Source organism: Oncorhynchus keta, unplaced genomic scaffold (genome assembly GCF_023373465.1).
Source record: "Oncorhynchus keta strain PuntledgeMale-10-30-2019 unplaced genomic scaffold, Oket_V2 Un_contig_18445_pilon_pilon, whole genome shotgun sequence".
Classification (NCBI taxonomy): domain Eukaryota; kingdom Metazoa; phylum Chordata; class Actinopteri; order Salmoniformes; family Salmonidae; genus Oncorhynchus; species Oncorhynchus keta.
In genome coordinates, this window is record NW_026280921.1 from 19,477 (window position 1) to 40,624 (window position 21,148).

The window sequence follows — 21,148 nt, forward strand, 5'->3', positions numbered from 1 at the left end:
CCCACGTCGGCTAAAGTTAAAAAATAAACACATTTCAACTAGCCCACGTCGGCTAAAGTTAAAAATAAACACATTTCAACTAGCCCACGTCAGCTAAAGTTAAAAAAATAAAAACATTTCAACTAGCCCACGTCGGCTAAAGTTAAAAAATAAAAACATTTCAACTAGCCCACGTCGGCTAAAGTTAAAAAATAAAAACATTTCAACTAGCCCATGTCGGCTAAAGTTAAAAAATAAACACATTTCAACTAGCCCACGTCGGCTAAAGTTAAAAAATAAACACATTTCAACTAGCCCACGTCGGCTAAAGTTAAAAAATAAAAACATTTCAACTAGCCCACGTCGGCTAAAGTTAAAAATAAAAACATTTCAACTAGCCCACGTCGGCTAAAGTTAAAAAAATAAAAACATTTCAACTAGCCCACGTCGGCTAAAGTTAAAAAATAAAAACATTTCAACTAGCCCATGTCGGCTAAAGTTAAAAAATAAAAACATTTCAACTAGCCCACGTCGGCTAAAGTTAAAAAAATAAAAACATTTCAACTAGCCCACGTCAGCTAAAGTTAAAAAATAAAAAATTTCAACTAGCCCACGTCAGCTAAAGTTAAAAAATAAAAACATTTCAACTAGCCCACGTCGGCTAAAGTTAAAAAAATAAAAACATTTCAACTAGCCCACGTCAGCTAAAGTTAAAAAATAACCACATTTCAACTAGCCCACGCTCGGCTAAAGTTAAAAAATAAAAACATTTCAACTAGCCCACGTCAGCTAAAGTTAAAAAATAAAAACATTTCAACTAGCCCACGTCAGCTAAAGTTAAAAATAAAAACATTTCAACTAGCCCACGTCGGCTAAAGTTAAAAAATAAAAACATTTCAACTAGCCCACGTCGGCTAAAGTAAAAAAATAAAAACATTTCAACTAGCCCACGTCGGCTAAAGTTAAAAAATAAAAACATTTCAACTAGCCCACGTCGGCTAAAGTTAAAAAAAAATAAAAACATTTCAACTAGCCCACGTCGGCTAAAGTTAAAAAATAAACACATTTCAACTAGCCCACGTCGGCTAAAGTTAAAAAATAAACACATTTCAACTAGCCCACGTCGGCTAAAGTTAAAAAATAAAAACATTTCAACTAGCCCACGTCGGCTAAAGTTAAAAAATAAAAACATTTCAACTAGCCCATGTCGGCTAAAGTTAAAAAATAAAACATTTCAACTAGCCCATGTCGGCTAAAGTAAAAAAATAAAAACATTTCAACTAGCCCACGTCGGCTAAAGTTAAAAAATAAAAATATTTCAACTAGCCCACGTCGGCTAAAGTAAAAAAATAAAAACATTTCAACTAGCCCACGTCGGCTAAAGTTAAAAAATAAAAACATTTCAACTAGCCCACGTCGGCTAAAGTTAAAAAATAAAAACATTTCAACTAGCCCACGTCGGCTAAAGTTTAAAAATAAAAACATTTCAACTAGCCCACGTCGGCTAAAGTTTAAAAATAAAAACATTTCAACTAGCCCACGTCGGCTAAAGTTAAAAAATAAAAACATTTCAACTAGCCCACGTCAGCTAAAGTTAAAAAATAAAAAATTCAACTAGCCCACGTCAGCTAAAGTTAAAAAAATAAAAACATTTCAACTAGCCCACGTCGGCTAAAGTTTAAAAATAAAACATTTCAACTAGCCCACGTCAGCTAAAGTTAAAAAATAAAAACATTTCAACTAGCCCACGTCGGCTAAAGTTAAAAAATAAAAACATTTCAACTAGCCCACGTCGGCTAAAGTTAAAAAATAAAAACATTTCAACTAGCCCACGTCAGCCAAAGTTAAAAAATAAAAACATTTACTCATAAAGTGTTAAACAAATAAAAATATATTTGAGATTCTTCAAAGTAGCCACCCTTTGCCTTGATGACAGCTTTGCACACGCTTGGCATTCTCTCAACCAGCTTCACCTGGAATAATTTTCCAACAGTCTTGCTGAGCACTTGTTGGCTGCTTTTCCTTCCCTCTGCGGTCCAACTCATCCCAAACCATCTCAATTGGGTTGAGGTTGAGTGATTGTGGAGGCCAGGTCATCTGATGCCTCATTCTCCTTCTTGGTGTTGGGTCATTGTCCTGTTGAAAAACTATGCCATATCATTTTTTAACTGTGCTGTTTCACAAAAGGTTGTGAACCTAAATACATTTTTCCAGACTCCCTTTTCCAAACACAACCTGTCCTTTCAACTTTGCATTTCGTTATCTTTCCAATCCCACCCTTTTAGCTACCTGTCCTTTCAACATGAATTTCCCATGGTATTGTACTTAATCAGGTAGGAACTGATAAAGGAGTCCAAAAACATGCGGCCATTTTAGATTTATTTACATTATACACCAGAACGGGGTATGTCCTGCCCCGGCTGAAGTAGTGCACTATAATAGGAAAGTTAATTAGAGGCCATTGGGGACTCGCTTATGTATCACTCTACTTGTTCTGTGCTCTCTTCTCTAGACGGAGGAGCTGGAGCTGGGGACGCGCTTATGTATCCCTCTACTTGTTCTGTGCTCTCTTCCCTAGACGCTGGAGCTGGGGACGCGCTTATGTATCCCTCTACTTGTTCTGTGCTCTCTTCTCTAGACGGCTCTCTTCCGCTGGAGCTGGGGACACGCTTATGTATCCCTCTACTTGTTCTGTGCTCTCTTCCCTAGACGGAGGAGCTGGAGCTGGGGACACGCTTATGTATCCCTCTACTTGTTCTGTGCTCTCTTCCCTAGACGGAGGAGCTGGAGCTGGGGACGCGCTTATGTATCCCTCTACTTGTTCTGTGCTCTCTTCCCTAGACGGAGGAGCTGGAGCTGGGGACTCGCTTATGTATCCCTCTACTTGTTCTGTGCTCTCTTCCCTAGACGGAGGAGCTGGAGCTGGGGACGCGCTTATGTATCCCTCTACTTGTTCTGTGCTCTCTTCCCTAGACGGAGGAGCTGGAGCTGGGGACTCGCTTATGTATCCCTCTACTTGTTCTGTGCTCTCTTCCCTAGACGGAGGAGCTGGAGCTGGGGACGCGCTTATGTATCCCTCTACTTGTTCTGTGCTCTCTTCCCTAGACGCTGGAGCTGGGGACGCGCTTATGTATCCCTCTACTTGTTCTGTGCTCTCTTCTCTAGATGGAGGAGCTGGAGGAGAGGCTGAATGTTGCCCTGCACCAGAAACAAGTCCTGGCTCTGAGACTGGACAGCCAGCTGCAACTCACCCAGGATGAGAGGAGGTAGGAACAGAGCTGAGACTGGACAGACAGCTGCAACTCACCCAGTATGAGGAGGTAGGAACAGATCTGAGACTGGACAGACAGCTGCAACTTACCCAGGATGAGGGGAGGTAGGAACAGAGCTGAGACTGGACAGCCAGCTGCAACTCACCCAGGATGAGAGGAGGTAGGAACAGATCTGAGACTGGACAGCCAGCTGCAACTCACCCAGGATGAGAGGAGGTAGGAACAGATCTGAGACTGGACAGACAGCTGCAACTCACCCAGGATGAGAGGAGGTAGGAACAGAGCTGAGACTGGACAGACAGCTGCAACTCACCCAGTATGAGGAGGAAGGAACAGAGTTGAGACCTTGACTTACCTTTAGCCATGATGTTCAACCAAGTCTCTCTGATCAGTCGTAGGGGTCGTAGGTCAACACAGGATCACCTTGCTGAACCCAGAACCTCTAAAAGATTGGAAGATGTTCAACCAAGTCTCTCTGATCAGTCGTAGGGGTCGTAGGTCAACACAGGATCACCTTGCTGAACCCAGAACCTCTAAAAGATTGGAAGATGTTCAACCAAGTCTCTCTGATCAGTCGTAGGTCAACACAGGATCACCTTGCTGAACCCAGAACCTCTAAAAGATTGGAAGATGTTCAACCAAGTCTCTCTGATCGGTCGTAGGGGTCGTAGGTCAACACAGGATCACCTTGCTGAACCCAGAACCTCTAAAAGATTGGAAGATGTTCAACCAAGTCTCTCTGATCAGTCGTAGGTCAACACAGGATCACCTTGCTGAACCCAGAACCTCTAAAAGATTGGAAGATGTTCAACCAAGTCTCTCTGATCGGTTGTAGGGGTCGTAGGTCAACACAGGATCACCTTGCTGAACCCAGAACCTCTAAAAGATTGGAAGATGTTCAACCAAGCAGGCATGGAAAGGGTGTCCTCTTTTTATATTTGCCTCTAGTCAGTGTGGTTCTCTGTCTGTCCTGTAGGAAGCAGCAGGCTCTGAGGAAGCAGGAGATGGATGGGATCCTCCTGAGACAGAAGCAGCTGGAGGAGACTAACAGACGGCTGTGTGACAAGGCAGGAGACCTGCGACGCAGCCTCAGGGACCTGGAGCTCACCGAGGACAAATACAAGGAGCTCCGAGATATCCCAGAGGAGAGACTCTCTATCACTGAATACGTAGCGGTGAGAACTGGGGAGAGATCCTGCTAATGTGGTGTGTTAATGATGTGTGTTAATGCAGTGTGTTGTGGTAATGGTGTGGTAATGATGTGTGGTATGTTAATACAGTGTGTTGTGGTAATGGTGTGGTAATGCAGTGTGTTGTGGTAATGGTGTGGTAATGCAGTGTGTTGTGGTAATGGTGTGGTAATGCAGTGTGTTGTGGTAGTGTGGTATGTTAATGCAGTGTGTTGTGGTAATGTGGTATGTTAATGCAGTGTGTTGTGGTAATGTGGTATGTTAATGCAGTGTGTTGTGGTATGTTAATGCAGTGTGTTGTGGTAATGCAGTGTGTTGTGGTAATGGTGTGGTAATGATGTGTGGTGTGGTAATGATGTGTGGTATGTTAATACAGTGTGTTGTGGTAATGCAGTGTGTTGTGGTAATGTGGTATGTTAATGCAGTGTGTTGTGTTAATGATGTGTGTTGTGGTAATGCAGTGTGTTGTGGTAATGGTGTGGTAATGCAGTGTGTTGTGGTAATGTGGTATGTTAATGCAGTGTGTTGTGGTAATGTGGTATGTTAATGCAGTGTGTTGTGGTATGTTAATACAGTGTGTTGTGGTAATGCAGTGTGTTGTGGTAATGTGGTATGTTAATGCAGTGTGTTGTGTTAATGATGTGTGTTGTGGTAATGCAGTGTGTTGTGGTAATGGTGTGGTAATGCAGTGTGTTGTGGTAATGCAGAGTGTTGTGGTAATGGTGGGTTAATGCAGTGTGTTGTGGTAATGGTGTGGTAATGCAGTGTGTTGTGGTAATGATGTGTGTTGTGGTAATGCAGTGTGTTGTGGTATGTTAATGCAGTGTGGTGTGGTAATGTGGTGTGTTGTGTTATAATGCAGTGTCTTGTGTTATAATGCAATGTGTTGTGTTATAATGCAGTGTGTTGTGTTATAATGCAGTGTGTTGTGTTATAATGCAGTGTGTTGTGTTATAATGCAGTGTGTTGTGTTATAATGCTGTGTGTTGTGTTATAATGCAGTGTGTTGTGTGGTAATGCAGTGTGTTGTTATAATGCAGTGTGTTGTGTTATAATGCATTGTGTTGTGTTATGTTAATGCAGTGTGTTGTGGTATGTTAATGCAGTGTGTTGTGGTGTGGTAATGTGGTGTGTTGTGTTATAATGCAGTGTGTTGTGGTGTGGTAATGTGGTGTGTTGTGTTATAATGCAGTGTGTTGTGGTGTGGTAATGTGGTGTGTTGTGTTATAATGCAGTGTGTTGTGGTAATGCAGTGTGTTGTGTTATAATGCAGTGTGTTGTGTTATAATGCAGTGTGTTGTGTTATAATGCAGTGTGTTGTGTTATAATGCTGTGTGTTGTTATAATGCAGTGTGTTGTGTTATAATGCAGTGTGTTGTGTTATAATGCAGTGTGTTGTGTTATAATGCAGTGTGTTGTGTTATAATGCAGTGTGTTGTTATAATGCAGTGTGCTGTTATAATGCAGTGTGTTGTGTTATAATGCAGTGTGTTGTGTTATAATGCAGTGTGTTGTGTTATAATGCAGTGTGTTGTGTTATAATGCAGTGTGTTGTTATAATGCAGTGTGTTGTGTTATAATGCAGTGTGTTGTGTTATAATGCAGTGTGTTGTGTTATAATGCAGTGTGTTGTGTTATAATGCAGTGTGTTGTGTTATAATGCAGTGTGTTGTTATAATGCAGTGTGTTGTGTTATAATGCAGTGTGCTGTTATAAAGCAGTGTGTTGTGTTATAATGCAGTGTGTTGTGTTATAATGCAGTGTGTTGTGTTATAATGCAGTGTGTTGTTATAATGCAGTGTGTTGTGTTATAATGCAGTGTGTTGTGTTATAATGCAGTGTGTTGTTATAATGCAGTGTGTTGTGTTATAATGCAGTGTGTTGTGTTATAAAGCAGTGTGTTGTGTTATAATGCAGTGTGTTGTGTTATAAAGCAGTGTGTTGTGTTATAATGCAGTGTGTTGTGTTATAATGCAGTGTGTTGTTTATAATGCAGTGTGTTGTGTTATAATGCAGTGTGTTGTGTTATATAATGCAGTGTGTTGTGTTATAATGCAGTGTGTTGTGTTATAATGCAGTGTGTTGTTATAATGCAGTGTGTTGTGTTATAATGCAGTGTGTTGTGTTATAATGCAGTGTGTTGTGTTATAATGCAGTGTGTTGTGTTATAATGCTGTGTGTTGTGTTATAATGCAGTGTGTTGTGTTATAATGCAGTGTGTTGTTATAATGCAGTGTGCTGTTATAATGCAGTGTGTTGTGTTATAATGCAGTGTGTTGTGTTATAATGCAGTGTGTTGTGTTATAATGCAGTGTGTTGTGTTATAATGCAGTGTGTTGTGTTATAATGCAGTGTGTTGTGTTATAATGCAGTGTGTTGTGTTATAATGCAGTGTGTTGTGTTATAATGCAGTGTGTTGTGGTAATGCAGTGTGTTGTGTTATAATGCAGTGTGTTGTGTTATAATGCAGTGTGTTGTGTTATAATGCAGTGTGTTGTGTTATAATGCAGTGTGTTGTGGTAATGCAGTGTGTTGTTATAATGCTGTGTGTTGTGTTATAATGCAGTGTGTTGTGTTATAATGTAGTGTGTTGTGTGTTAATGCTGTGTGGTGTTCTCCCAGGTGTGTTAATGCTGTGTGGTGTTCTCCCAGGTGTGTTAATGCTGTGTGGTGTTCTCCCAGGTGTGTTTCTATGAGGTGGTGAGTCCTCTCAAAGCCCAGCTCTCTGAGCTCCATGTCAAGAGGAACAGCCTGACAGACGACCTGGAGACACATAGGACTGAGATCAAGGCCCTTATGAAGGTACACACACACACACACACACACACACACACACACACACACACACACACACACACACACACACACACACACACACACACACACACACACACACACACACACACACACACACACACACAGAGGACAGATCAGAGCCTTCGTGGAGGTACAGACAGAGAGAGGACAGATCAGAGCCTTCATGGAGGTACAGACAGAGAGAGGACAGATCAGGGCCTTCATGGAGGTACAGACAGAGAGAGGACAGATCAGAGCCTTCATGGAGGTACAGACAGAGAGAGGACAGATCAGAGCCTTCATGGAGGTACAGACAGAGAGAGGACAGATCAGAGCCTTCATGGAGGTACAGACAGAGAGAGGACAGATCAGAGCCTTCATGGAGGTACAGACAGAGAGGACAGATCAGAGCCTTCATGGAGGTACAGACAGAGAGGACAGATCAGAGCCTTCATGGAGGTACAGACAGAGAGAGGACAGATCAGGGCCTTCATGGAGGTACAGACAGAGAGAGGACAGATCAGGCCCTTCATGGAGGTACAGACAGAGAGAGGACAGATCGGGGCCTTCATGGAGGTACAGACAGCGAGAGGACAGATCAGGGCCTTCATGGAGGTACAGACAGAGAGGACAGATCAGAGCCTTGATGGAGGTACAGACAGAGAGGACAGATCAGAGCCTTCATGGAGGTACAGACAGAGAGGACAGATCAGGGCCTTCATGGAGGTACAGACAGAGAGAGGACAGATCAGAGCCTTCATGGAGGTACAGACAGAGAGAGGACAGATCAGAGCCTTCATGGAGGTACAGACAGAGAGAGGACAGATCAGAGCCTTCATGGAGGTACAGACAGAGAGAGGACAGATCAGAGCCTTCATGGAGGTACAGACAGAGAGAGGACAGATCAGAGCCTTCATGGAGGTACAGACAGAGAGAGGACAGATCAGAGCCTTGATGGAGGTACAGACAGAGAGAGGACAGATCAGAGTCTTCATGGAGGAACAGACAGAGAGAGGACAGATCAGAGCCTTCATGGAGGTACAGACAGAGAGAGGACAGATCAGAGCCTTCATGGAGGTACAGACAGAGAGAGGACAGATCAGAGCCTTCATGGAGGTACAGACAGAGAGAGGACAGATCAGAGCCTTCATGGAGGTACAGACAGAGAGGACAGATCAGAGCCTTCATGGAGGTACAGACAGAGAGAGGACAGATCAGAGCCTTCATGGAGGTACAGACAGAGAGAGGACAGATCAGAGCCTTCATGGAGGTACAGACAGAGAGAGGACAGATCAGAGCCTTCATGGAGGTACAGACAGAGAGGACAGATCAGAGCCTTCATGGAGGTACAGACAGAGAGGACAGATCAGAGCCTTCATGGAGGTACAGACAGAGAGAGGACAGATCAGAGCCTTCATGGAGGTACAGACAGAGAGAGGACAGATCAGAGCCTTCATGGAGGTACAGACAGAGAGAGGACAGATCAGAGCCTTCATGGAGGTACAGACAGAGAGGACAGATCAGAGCCTTCATGGAGGTACAGACAGGGAGGACAGATCAGAGCCTTCATGGAGGTACAGACAGAGAGAGGACAGATCAGGGCCTTCATGGAGGTACAGACAGAGAGAGGACAGATCAGAGCCTTCATGGAGGTACAGACAGAGAGAGGACAGATCAGAGCCTTCATGGAGGTACAGACAGAGAGAGGACAGATCAGAGCCTTCATGGAGGTACAGACAGACAGAGGACAGATCAGAGCCTTCATGGAGGTACAGACAGAGAGGACAGATCAGAGCCTTCATGGAGGTACAGACAGAGAGAGGACAGATTAGAGTCTTCATGGAGGTACAGACAGAGAGGACAGATCAGAGCCTTCATGGAGGTACAGACAGAGAGAGGACAGATCAGAGCCTTCATGGAGGTACAGACAGAGAGAGGACAGATCAGAGCCTTGATGGAGGTACAGACAGAGAGAGGACAGATCAGAGTCTTCATGGAGGAACAGACAGAGAGAGGACAGATCAGAGCCTTCATGGAGGTACAGACAGAGAGGACAGATCAGAGCCTTGATGGAGGTACAGACAGAGAGAGGACAGATCAGAGTCTTCATGGAGGTACAGACAGAGAGGACAGATCAGAGCCTTCATGGAGGTACAGACAGAGAGAGGACAGATCAGAGCCTTCATGGAGGTACAGACAGAGAGAGGACAGATCAGAGCCTTCATGGAGGTACAGACAGAGAGAGGACAGATCAGAGCCTTCATGGAGGTACAGACAGAGAGGACAGATCAGAGCCTTCATGGAGATACAGACAGAGAGAGGACAGATCAGGGCCTTCATGGAGGTACAGACAGAGAGGACAGATCAGAGCCTTGATGGAGGTACAGACAGAGAGGACAGATCAGAGCCTTCATGGAGGTACAGACAGAGAGAGGACAGATCAGGGCCTTCATGGAGGTACAGACAGAGAGAGGACAGATCAGAGCCTTCATGGAGGTACAGACAGAGAGGACAGATCAGAGCCTTCATGGAGGTACAGACAGAGAGAGGACAGATTAGAGTCTTCATGGAGGTACAGACAGAGAGGACAGATCAGAGCCTTCATGGAGGTACTGTTTGTCTTAGAGCAGTGTGTCGGTCCATGTGATCGTATTGTAACCCTCCTCCTGTGGTGTAGAGTTACGAGGAGGAGCGCAGGGCGAGGTCAGAGCTGGAGATCAGGAACCAGAGACTAACTCTGGAGCTGGCTGACACTAAAGGGCTCATCCAGGAGGGAGACTTCAAGAGGGACAACTACTCTAACATCAAACGGTAAGAGAGGGAGGAAAGACCACCTCGGTCCACCTCTGTTTTCATCAAGTGTTCCTGTCAGATCAAATGTCTGGAGAAGGATTTACAAAATGGACTCTTTTCACTTTGAAGAATGTATTTATGTGTTTAGACGTTTAGAAACTAAACGTCGATCCTCCCTTCCTTTCCAGTGAGCGTGATGCGTTTGAGTGTGAGGTGAGAGAGTTGAGGAAGAGGCTGGAGCTGCTGGAGGTGACTCATGAGGTCCAGACCAGGGAGAGGAATGAGCTGAGTCGAGAGGTACAACACCAACCTGGATACTACTGCTACCTGCCTAACACCTTGATGTTGCCAACACAGTACCACTGATTGGCTGATAGATGTTGTCTCACCTTCCTTAGTGGAAGATACTGACTGGAAGTCCCTCTGAATTACAGCATCTGCTAAATGATAACATGTCACGTTAAATGTCCTCCAGCTTACGGTGCCTCTCCTCCAGATGGATTGACTACCTCTAACCCCTCTGTCCTCCAGGTGTCTACTCTGCAGCAGACGGTGCCCCTCCTCCAGATGGATAGACTACCTCTAACCCCTCTGTCCTCCAGGTGTCTACTCTGCAGCAGTCGGTGACCCTCCTCCAGATGGATTGACTACCTCTAACCCCTCTGTGTTCCAGGTGTCTACTCTGCAGAAGTCAGTGACCCTCCTCCAGATGGATAGACTACCTCTAACACCTCTGTCCTCCAGGTATCTGCAGCAGACGGTGTCCCCCCTCCAGATGGATAGAATACCTCTAACCCCTCTGTTCTCCAGGTGTCTACTCTGCAGCAGACGGTGTCCCCCCTCCAGATGGATAGACTACCTCTAACCCCTCTGTCCTCCAGGTGTCTACACTGCAGCAGACGGTGCCCCTCCTCCAGATGGATAGACTACCTCTAACCCCTCTGTCCTCCAGATGTCTACTCTGCAGCAGACGGTGACCCTCCTCCAGATGGATTGACTACCTCTAACCCCTCTGTGTTCCAGGTGTCTACTCTGCAGAAGTCAGTGACCCTCCTCCAGATGGATAGACTACCTCTAACCCCTCTGTCCTCCAGGTGTCTACTCTGCAGCAGACGGTGACCCTCCTCCAGATGGATAGACTACCTCTAACCCCTCTGTGTTCCAGGTGTCTACTCTGCAGCAGTCAGTGACCCTCCTCCAGATGGATAGACTACCTCTAACCCCTCTGTGTTCCAGGTGTCTACTCTGCAGAAGTCAGTGACCCTCCTCCAGATGGATAGACTACCTCTAACCCCTCTGTGTTCCAGGTGTCTACTCTGCAGAAGTCAGTGACCCTCCTCCAGATGGATAGACTACCTCGAACCCCTCTGTCCTCCAGGTGTCTACTCTGCAGCAGTCGGTGACCCTCCTCCAGATGGATAGACTACCTCTAACCCCTCTGTTCTCCAGGTATCTGCAGCAGACGGTGCCCCTCCTCCAGATGGATAGACTACCTCTAACCCCTCTGTCCTCCAGGTGTCTACTCTGCAGCAGACGGTGACCCTCCTCCAGATGGATAGACTACCTCTAACCCCTCTGTGTTCCAGGTGTCTACTCTGCAGCAGACGGTGACCCTCCTCCAGATGGATAGACTACCTCTAACCCCTCTGTGTTCCAGGTGTCTACTCTGCAGAAGTCAGTGACCCTCCTCCAGATGGATAGACTACCTCTAACCCCTCTGTCCTCCAGGTGTCTACTCTGCAGCAGTCGGTGACCCTCCTCCAGATGGATTGACTACCTCTAACCCCTCTGTTCTCCAGGTATCTGCAGCAGACGGTGCCCCTCCTCCAGATGGATAGACTACCTCTAACCCCTCTGTCCTCCAGGTGTCTACTCTGCAGCAGACGGTGACCCTCCTCCAGATGGATAGACTACCTCTAACCCCTCTGTGTTCCAGGTGTCTACTCTGCAGCAGACGGTGACCCTCCTCCAGATGGATAGACTACCTCTAACCCCTCTGTGTTCCAGGTGTCTACTCTGCAGCAGACGGTGACCCTCCTCCAGATGGATAGACTACCTCTAACCCCTCTGTTCTCCAGGTATCTGCAGCAGACGGTGACCCTCCTCCAGATGGATAGACTACCTCTAACCCCTCTGTCCTCCAGGTGTCTACTCTGCAGCAGACGGTGACCCTCCTCCAGATGGATAGACTACCTCTAACCCCTCTGTGTTCCAGGTGTCTACTCTGCAGCAGACGGTGACCCTCCTCCAGATGGATAGACTACCTCTAACCCCTCTGTCCTCCAGGTGTCTACTCTGCAGCAGTCAGTGACCCTCCTCCAGATGGATAGACTACCTCTAACCCCTCTGTCCTCCAGGTGTCTACTCTGCAGCAGACGGTGACCCTCCTCCAGATGGATAGACAACCTCTAACCCCTCTGTCCTCCAGGTGTCTACTCTGCAGCAGACGGTGCCCCTCCTCCAGATGGATAGACTACCTCTAACCCCTCTGTCCTCCAGGTGTCTACTCTGCAGCAGATGGTGACCCTCCTCCAGATGGATAGACTACCTCTAACCCCTCTGTGTTCCAGGTGTCTACTCTGCAGCAGACGGTGACCCTCCTCCAGATGGATAGACTACCTCTAACCCCTCTGTGTTCCAGGTGTCTACTCTGCAGCAGACGGTGACCCTCCTCCAGATGGATAGACTACCTCTAACCCCTCTGTCCTCCAGGTGTCTACTCTGCAGCAGACGGTGACCCTCCTCCAGATGGATAGACTACCTCTAACCCCTCTGTGTTCCAGGTGTCTACTCTGCAGCAGTCAGTGACCCTCCTCCAGATGGATAGACTACCTCTAACCCCTCTGTGTTCCAGGTGTCTACTCTGCAGAAGTCAGTGACCCTCCTCCAGATGGATAGACTACCTCTAACCCCTCTGTGTTCCAGGTGTCTACTCTGCAGAAGTCAGTGACCCTCCTCCAGATGGATAGACTACCTCTAACCCCTCTGTCCTCCAGGTGTCTACTCTGCAGCAGTCGGTGACCCTCCTCCAGATGGATAGACTACCTCTAACCCCTCTGTTCTCCAGGTATCTGCAGCAGACGGTGCCCCTCCTCCAGATGGATAGACTACCTCTAACCCCTCTGTCCTCCAGGTGTCTACTCTGCAGCAGATGGTGACCCTCCTCCAGATGGATAGACTACCTCTAACCCCTCTGTGTTCCAGGTGTCTACTCTGCAGCAGACGGTGACCCTCCTCCAGATGGATAGACTACCTCTAACCCCTCTGTGTTCCAGGTGTCTACTCTGCAGAAGTCAGTGACCCTCCTCCAGATGGATAGACTACCTCTAACCCCTCTGTCCTCCAGGTGTCTACTCTGCAGCAGTCGGTGACCCTCCTCCAGATGGATTGACTACCTCTAACCCCTCTGTTCTCCAGGTATCTGCAGCAGACGGTGCCCCTCCTCCAGATGGATAGACTACCTCTAACCCTCTGTCCTCCAGGTGTCTACTCTGCAGCAGACGGTGACCCTCCTCCAGATGGATAGACTACCTCTAACCCCTCTGTGTTCCAGGTGTCTACTCTGCAGCAGACGGTGACCCTCCTCCAGATGGATAGACTACCTCTAACCCCTCTGTGTTCCAGGTGTCTACTCTGCAGCAGACGGTGACCCTCCTCCAGATGGATAGACTACCTCTAACCCCTCTGTTCTCCAGGTATCTGCAGCAGACGGTGACCCTCCTCCAGATGGATAGACTACCTCTAACCCCTCTGTCCTCCAGGTGTCTACTCTGCAGCAGACGGTGACCCTCCTCCAGATGGATAGACTACCTCTAACCCCTCTGTGTTCCAGGTGTCTACTCTGCAGCAGACGGTGACCCTCCTCCAGATGGATAGACTACCTCTAACCCCTCTGTCCTCCAGGTGTCTACTCTGCAGCAGTCAGTGACCCTCCTCCAGATGGATAGACTACCTCTAACCCCTCTGTCCTCCAGGTGTCTACTCTGCAGCAGACGGTGACCCTCCTCCAGATGGATAGACAACCTCTAACCCCTCTGTCCTCCAGGTGTCTACTCTGCAGCAGACGGTGCCCCTCCTCCAGATGGATAGACTACCTCTAACCCCTCTGTCCTCCAGGTGTCTACTCTGCAGCAGACGGTGCCCCTCCTCCAGATGGATAGACTACCTCTAACCCCTCTGTCCTCCAGGTGTCTACTCTGCAGCAGATGGTGACCCTCCTCCAGATGGATAGACTACCTCTATCCCCTCTGTGTTCCAGGTGTCTACTCTGCAGCAGACGGTGACCCTCCTCCAGATGGATAGACTACCTCTAACCCCTCTGTCCTCCAGGTGTCTGCAGCAGACGGTGTCCCTCCTCCAGATGGATAGACTACCTCTAACCCCTCTGTCCTCCAGGTGTCTACTCTGCAGCAGACGGTGCCCCTCCTCCAGATGGATAGACTACCTCTAACCCCTCTGTCCTCCAGGTGTCTACTCTGCAGCAGTCAGTGACCCTCCTCCAGATGGATAGACTACCTCTAACCCCTCTGTCCTCCAGGTGTCTACTCTGCAGCAGTCAGTGACCCTCCTCCAGATGGATTGACTACCTCTAACCCCTCTGTGTTCCAGGTGTCTACTCTGCAGCAGACTGTGACCCTCCTCCAGAAGGATAAGGAATATGTTCACAGACAGAGCATGGAGCTGAATGTGCGCTGTGCCCACCAGGAAGACCGTCTAGAGAGGCTGCAGACCCAGCTGGACGACGCCCAGAGGGCCAGGGAGGAGGTCTATCACAAATACATCGCTTCTAGGTCAGTACCCCTCCCTAACCCTTCTGGGTCAGTACCCCTCCCTAACCCTTCTGGGTCAGTACTCCTCCCTAACCCTCCTATATCAGTACCCCTCCCTAACCCTTCTGGGTCAGTACCCCTCCCTAACCCTTCTAGGTCAGTACCCCTCCCGGGTCAGTACCCCTACCTAACCCTTCTAGGTCAGTACCCCTCCCTAACCCTTCTGGGTCAGTACCCCTCCCTAACCCTTCTGGGTCAGTACCCCTCCCTAACCCTTCTGGGTCAGTACCCCTCCCTAACCCTTCTATATCAGTACCCCTCCCTAACCCTTCTAGGTCAGTACCCCTCCCTAACCCTTCTGGGTCAGTACCCCTCCCTAACCCTTCTATATCAGTACCCCTCCCTAACCCTTCTGGGTCAGTACCCCTCCCTAACCTTTCTAGGTCAGTACCCCTCCCTAACCCTTCTACTCAGTACTCCTCCCTAACCCTCCTAGGTCAGTACCCCTCCCTAACCCTTCTAGGTCAGTACTCCCTAACCCTTCTGGGTCAGTACCCCTCCCTAACCCTTCTGGGTCAGTACCCCTCCCTAACCCTTCTAGGTCAGTACTCCTCCCTAACCCTTCTGGGTCAGTACCCCTCCCTAACCCTTCTAGGTCAGTACTCCTCCCTAACCCTTCTAGGTCAGTACTCCTCCCTAACCCTTCTGGGTCAGTACTCCTCCCTAACCCTTCTACTCAGTACTCCTCCCTAACCCTCCTAGGTCAGTACCCCTCCCTAACCCTTCTAGGTCAGTACTCCTCCCTAACCCTTCTGGGTCAGTACCCCTCCCTAACCCTTCTGGGTCAGTACCCCTCCCTAACCCTTCTAGGTCAGTACTCCTCCCTAACCCTTCTGGGTCAGTACCCCTCCCTAACCCTTCTAGGTCAGTACTCCTCCCTAACCCTTCTAGGTCAGTACTCCTCCCTAACCCTTCTGGGTCAGTACTCCTCCCTAACCCTTCTAGGTCAGTACTCCTCCCTAACCCTTCTGGGTCAGTACCCCTCCCTAACCCTTCTGGGTCAGTACTCCTCCCTAACCCTTCTGGGTCAGTACCCCTCCCTAACCCTTCTGGGTCAGTACCCCTCCCTAACCCTTCTAGGTCAGTACCCCTCCCTAACCCTTCTGGGTCAGTACCCCTCCCTAACCCTCCTAGGTCAGTACCCCTCCCTAACCCTTCTGGGTCAGTACTCCTCCCTAACCCTTCTAGGTCAGTACCCCTCCCTAACCCTTCTGGGTCAGTACCCCTCCCTAACCCTTCTAGGTCAGTACCCCTCCCTAACCCTTCTGGGTCAGTACCCCTCCCTAACCCTCCTAGGTCAGTACCCCTCCCTAACCCTTCTAGGTCAGTACTCCTCCCTAACCCTCCAAGGTCAGTACCCCTCCCTAACCCTTCTGGGTCAGTACCCCTCCCTAACCCTTCTGGGTCAGTACTCCTCCCTAACCCTTCTGGGTCAGTACCCCTCCCTAACCCTTCTGGGTCAGTACTCCTCCCTAACCCTTCTAGGTCAGTACCCCTCCCTAACCCTTCTGGGTCAGTACCCCTCCCTAACCCTCCTAGGTCAGTACCCCTCCCTAACCCTCCTAGGTCAGTACCCCTCCCTAACCCTTCTAGGTCAGTACTCCTCCCTAACCCTCCAAGGTCAGTACCCCTCCCTAACCCTTCTAGGTCAGTACCCCTCCCTAACCCTTCTGGGTCAGTACTCCTCCCTAACCCTCCTAGGTCAGTACTCCTCCCTAACCCTCCTAGGTCAGTACTCCTCCCTAACCCTCCTAGGTCAGTACTCCTCCCTAACCCTTCTGGGTCAGTACCCCTCCCTAACCCTTCTGGGTCAGTACTCCTCCCTAACCCTTCTGGGTCAGTACCCCTCCCTAACCCTTCTGGGTCAGTACTCCTCCCTAACCCTTCTAGGTCAGTACCCCTCCCTAACCCTTCTGGGTCAGTACCCCTCCCTAACCCTTCTAGGTCAGTACCCCTCCCTAACCCTTCTGGGTCAGTACTCCTCCCTAACCCTCCTAGGTCAGTACCCCTCCCTAACCCTTCTAGGTCAGTACTCCTCCCTAACCCTCCAAGGTCAGTACCCCTCCCTAACCCTTCTGGGTCAGTACTCCTCCCTAACCCTCCTAGGTCAGTACTCCTCCCTAACCCTCCTAGGTCAGTACTCCTCCCTAACCCTTCTGGGTCAGTACCCCTCCCTAACCCTTCTGGGTCAGTACTCCTCCCTAACCCTTCTGGGTCAGTACCCCTCCCTAACCCTTCTAGGTCAGTACCCCTCCCTAACCCTTCTAGGTCAGTACTCCTCCCTAACCCTTCTGGGTCAGTACTCCTCCCTAACCCTTCTGGGTCAGTACTCCTCCCTAACCCTTCTATATCCGTACTCCGCCTAATTCATTCAATGGTTTTTCTTTATTTTTGCTATTTTCTACATTATATAATAATAGTGAAGACATCAAAACTATGAAATAACACATATGGAATCATGTAGTAACCAAAATAGTGTTAAACAAAACATTAGTTTCTTCCACGTAGCCACCCTTTTCTTTGATGACAGCTTTGCACACTCTTGGCATTCTCTCAACCAGCTTCACCTGGAATGCTTTTCCAACAGTCTTGAAGGAGTTCCCACATATGCTGAGCACTGGTTGGCTGCTTTTATTTCACTCTGAGGTCCAACTCATCCCAAACCATCTCAATTGGGTTGAGGCCGGGGGATTGTGGAGGCCAGGTCATCTGATGCAGCACTTCATCACTCTCCTTCTTGGTCAAATAGCCATTACACAGCCTGGAGGTGTTTTGGGTCATTGTCCTGTTGAAAAACAAATGATAGTCCCACTAAGCCCAAACCAGATGGGATGGTGTATTGTTGCAGAATGCTGTAGTAGCCATGCTGGTTAAATATGCCTTGAATTCTAAATAAACCACTGACATTGTCACCAGCAAAGCACCATAACACCTCCTCCTCCATGCTTCACGGTGGGAACCACACATGCAGAGATCATTCGTTCACCTACTCTGCATCTCACGAAGACACAGCGCTTGGAACCAAAAATCTCATATTTGGACTCCTCAGACCGAAGGACATGTTTCCTCCAGTCTAATGTCCATTGCTCGTGTTTCTTGGTCCAAGCAAGTCTCTTCTTCTTATCGGTCTCTTTTAGTAGTGGCTTATTTGCAGCAATTCGACCATGAAGGTCTGATTCACGCAGTCTCCTCTGAACAGTGAAGCACTGAAGCATTTATTTGGGCTGAAATTTCTGAGGCTGGTAACTCTAATGAACTTATCCTCAGCAGCAGAGGGAACTCTAATGAACTTATCCTCTGCAGCAGAGGGAACTCTAATGAACTTATCCTCTGCAGCAGAGGGAACTCTACTGAACTTATCCTCTGCGGCAGAGGGAACTCTAATGAACTTATCCTCTGCAGCAGAGGGAACTCTAATGAACTTATCCTCTGCGGCAGAGGGAACTCTAATGAACCTATCCTCTGCAGCAGAGGGAACTCTAATGAACTTATCCTCTGCAGCAGAGGGAACTCTAATGAACTTATCCTCTGCGACAGAGGGAACTCTAATGAACTTATCCTCTGCGACAGAGGGAACTCTAATGAACTTATCCTCTGCGGCAGAGGGACCTCTAATGAACTTATCCTCTGCGGCAGAGGGACCTCTAATGAACTTATCCTCTGCGGCAGAGGGAACTCTAATGAACTTATCCTCTGCAGCAGAGGGAACTCTAATGAACTTATCCTCTGCAGCAGAGGGAACTCTAATGAACTTATCCTCTGCAGCAGAGGGAACTCTAATGAACTTATCCTCTGCAGCAGAGGGAACTCTAATGAACTTATCCTCTGCAGCAGAGGGAACTCTAATGAACTTATCCTCTGCAGCAGAGGGAACTCTAATGAACTTATCCTCTGCAGCAGAGGGAACTCTAATGAACTTATCCTCTGCAGCAGAGGGAACTCTAATGAACTTATCCTCTGCAGCAGAGGGAACTCTAATGAACTTATCCTCTGCAGCAGAGGGAACTCCAATGAACTTATCCTCTGCAGCAGAGGGAACTCCAATGAACTTATCCTCTGCAGCAGAGGGAACTCTAATGAACTTATCCTCTGCAGCAGAGGGAACTCTAATGAACTTATCCTCTGCAGCAGAGGGAACTCTAATGAACTTATCCTCTGCAGCAGAGGGAACTCTAATGAACTTATCCTCTGCAGCAGAGGGAACTCTAATGAACGTATCCTCTGCAGCAGAGGGAACTCTAATGAACTTATCCTCTGCAGCAGAGGGAACTCTAATGAACTTATCCTCTGCAGCAGAGGGAACTCCAATGAACTTATCCTCTGCAGCAGAGGGAACTCCAATGAACTTATCCTCTGCAGCAGAGGGAACTCTAATGAACTTATCCTCTGCAGCAGAGGGAACTCTAATGAACTTATCCTCTGCAGCAGAGGGAACTCTAATGAACTTATCCTCTGCAGCAGAGGGAACTCTAATGAACTTATCCTCTGCAGCAGAGGGAACTCTAATGAACTTATCCTCTGCAGCAGAGGGAACTCTAATGAACTTATCCTCTGCAGCAGAGGGAACTCTAATGAACTTATCCTCTGCAGCAGAGGAACTCTAATGAACGTATCCTCTGCAGCAGAGGGAACTCTAATGAACGTATCCTCTGCAGCAGAGGGAACTCTAATGAACTTATCCTCTGCAGCAGAGGGAACTCTAATGAACGTATCCTCTGCAGCAGAGGGAACTCTAATGAACTTATCCTCTGCAGCAGAGGGAACTCTAATGAACTTATCCTCTGCAGCTGAGGGAACTCCAATGAACTTATCCTCTGCAGCAGAGGTAACTCTAATGAACTTATCCTCTGCAGCAGAGGGAACTCTAATGAACTTATCCTCTGCAGCAGAGGGAACTCTAATGAACTTATCCTCTGCAGCTGAGGAACTCCAATGAACTTATCCTCTGCAGCAGAGGTAACTCTAATGAACTTATCCTCAGCAGCAGAGGGAACTCTAATGAACTTATCCTCTGCAGCAGAGGGAACTCTAAGGAACTTATCCTCTGCAGCAGAGGGAACTCTAATGAACTTATCCTCTGCAGCAGAGGGAACTCTGGGTCTTCCATTGCTGCGGTGGTCCTCATGAGAGCCAGTTTTATCACAGGGCTTGATGGTTTTGCGGCTGCACTTGAAGAAACTTTCAAAGTACTTGAAATGTTCCGTATTGACTGACTTTCGTATCTTAAAGTAATGATGGTCTGTCGTTTCTCTTTGCTTATTTGAGCTGTTCTTGCCATAATATGGACTTGGTCTTTTACCAAATAGGGATATCTTTTGTATACCACCCCTACTTTGTCACAACACAACTGATTGGCTCAAAAGCATGAAGAAGGAAAGAAATTCCACAATTTAACAAAGCACACCTGTTAATTGGTTGGTTGAGAGAATGCCAAGAGTGTGCAAAGCTGTCATCAAGGCAAAGGATGGCTACAATTAGGTATAATATGTTTTTTCCACAGAGACCACTACAAGACAGAGTACGAGAATAAACTTGCTGAGGAGCTGGAGAACATTCGTCTGAAGACCAGCCAGGAGATCGATAGCCTGCAGAGGACCTCAAAGGAGATGTACGAGAGAGAGAACAGGTGAGATTATAGAGATGTACCAGAGAGAGAGAGAACAGGTGAGATTATAGAGATGTACCAGAGAGAGAGAGAGAGAGAGAGAACAGGTGAGATTATAGAGATGTACCAGAGAGAGAACAGGTGAGATTATAGAGATGTACCAGAGAGAGAGAGAGAGAACAGGTGAGATTATAGAGATGAACCAGAGAGAGAGAGAGAGAACAGGTGAGATTATAGATATGTACCAGAGAGAGAACAGGTGAGATTATAGAGATGTACCAGAGAGAGAGAGAACAGGTGAGATTATAGAGATGTACCAGAGAGAGAGAGAGAGTGAGAGAGAGAACAGGTGAGATTATAGAGATGTACCAGAGAGAGAACAGGTGACATTATAGAGATGTACCAGAGAGAGAGAGAGAGAGAGAGAGAACAGGTGAGATTATAGAGATGTACCAGAGAGAGAGAACAGGTGAGATTATAGAGATGTACCAGAGAGAGAACAGGTGAGATTATAGAGATGTACCAGAGAGAGAACAGGTGAGATTATAGAGATGTACCAGAGAGAGAGAACAGGTGAGATTATAGAGATGAACCAGAGAGAGAGAGAACAGGTGAGATTATAGAGATGTACCAGAGAGAGAGAGAACAGGTGAGATTATAGAGATGAACCAGAGAGAGAGAGAG

The 21,148-nt window shown here is 47.8% G+C and overlaps 1 protein-coding gene and 1 long non-coding RNA gene across 9 annotated transcripts in view; both read left to right on the forward strand.

The window, feature by feature from the left end:
* Window positions 1–21,148, forward strand: part of LOC127920119 (progesterone-induced-blocking factor 1-like) — a 34,907-nt gene that overhangs the window by 4,733 nt on the left and 9,026 nt on the right. The window contains exons 2-8 of one of the 7 annotated variants that reach the window (XR_008105149.1): window positions 3,145–3,245; window positions 4,228–4,426; window positions 7,124–7,735; window positions 7,964–8,737; window positions 8,812–8,967; window positions 9,007–9,119; window positions 9,313–9,393. Coding sequence is in view for 6 of the 7 variants with exons in the window: in XM_052503926.1 (XP_052359886.1) it covers window positions 3,145–3,245; window positions 4,228–4,426; window positions 7,124–7,735; window positions 7,964–8,774; window positions 8,812–8,967; window positions 9,083–9,192 (1,989 nt within the window). In the remaining variant the exon portion in view is untranslated. Of the gene's footprint in view, window positions 1–3,144; window positions 3,246–4,227; window positions 4,427–7,123; window positions 7,736–7,963; window positions 8,775–8,811; window positions 8,968–9,006; window positions 9,264–9,312; window positions 9,394–9,914; window positions 10,049–10,218; window positions 10,328–14,638; window positions 14,821–20,359; window positions 20,486–21,148 lie in introns of those variants that run through there. The other 6 variants (XM_052503931.1, XM_052503926.1, XM_052503928.1 and 3 more) reach the window with 6 other exon arrangements.
* Window positions 3,252–4,159, forward strand: LOC127920120 (uncharacterized). Of its 2 annotated transcripts, none has more exons than XR_008105153.1 (3): window positions 3,252–3,411; window positions 3,468–4,004; window positions 4,087–4,159. It is a non-coding gene; the product is annotated as an uncharacterized LOC127920120 (long non-coding RNA). The 2 variants fall into 2 exon arrangements; XR_008105152.1 differs by lacking the exon at window positions 4,087–4,159 and having other exon boundaries at window positions 3,468–3,749; window positions 3,832–4,074.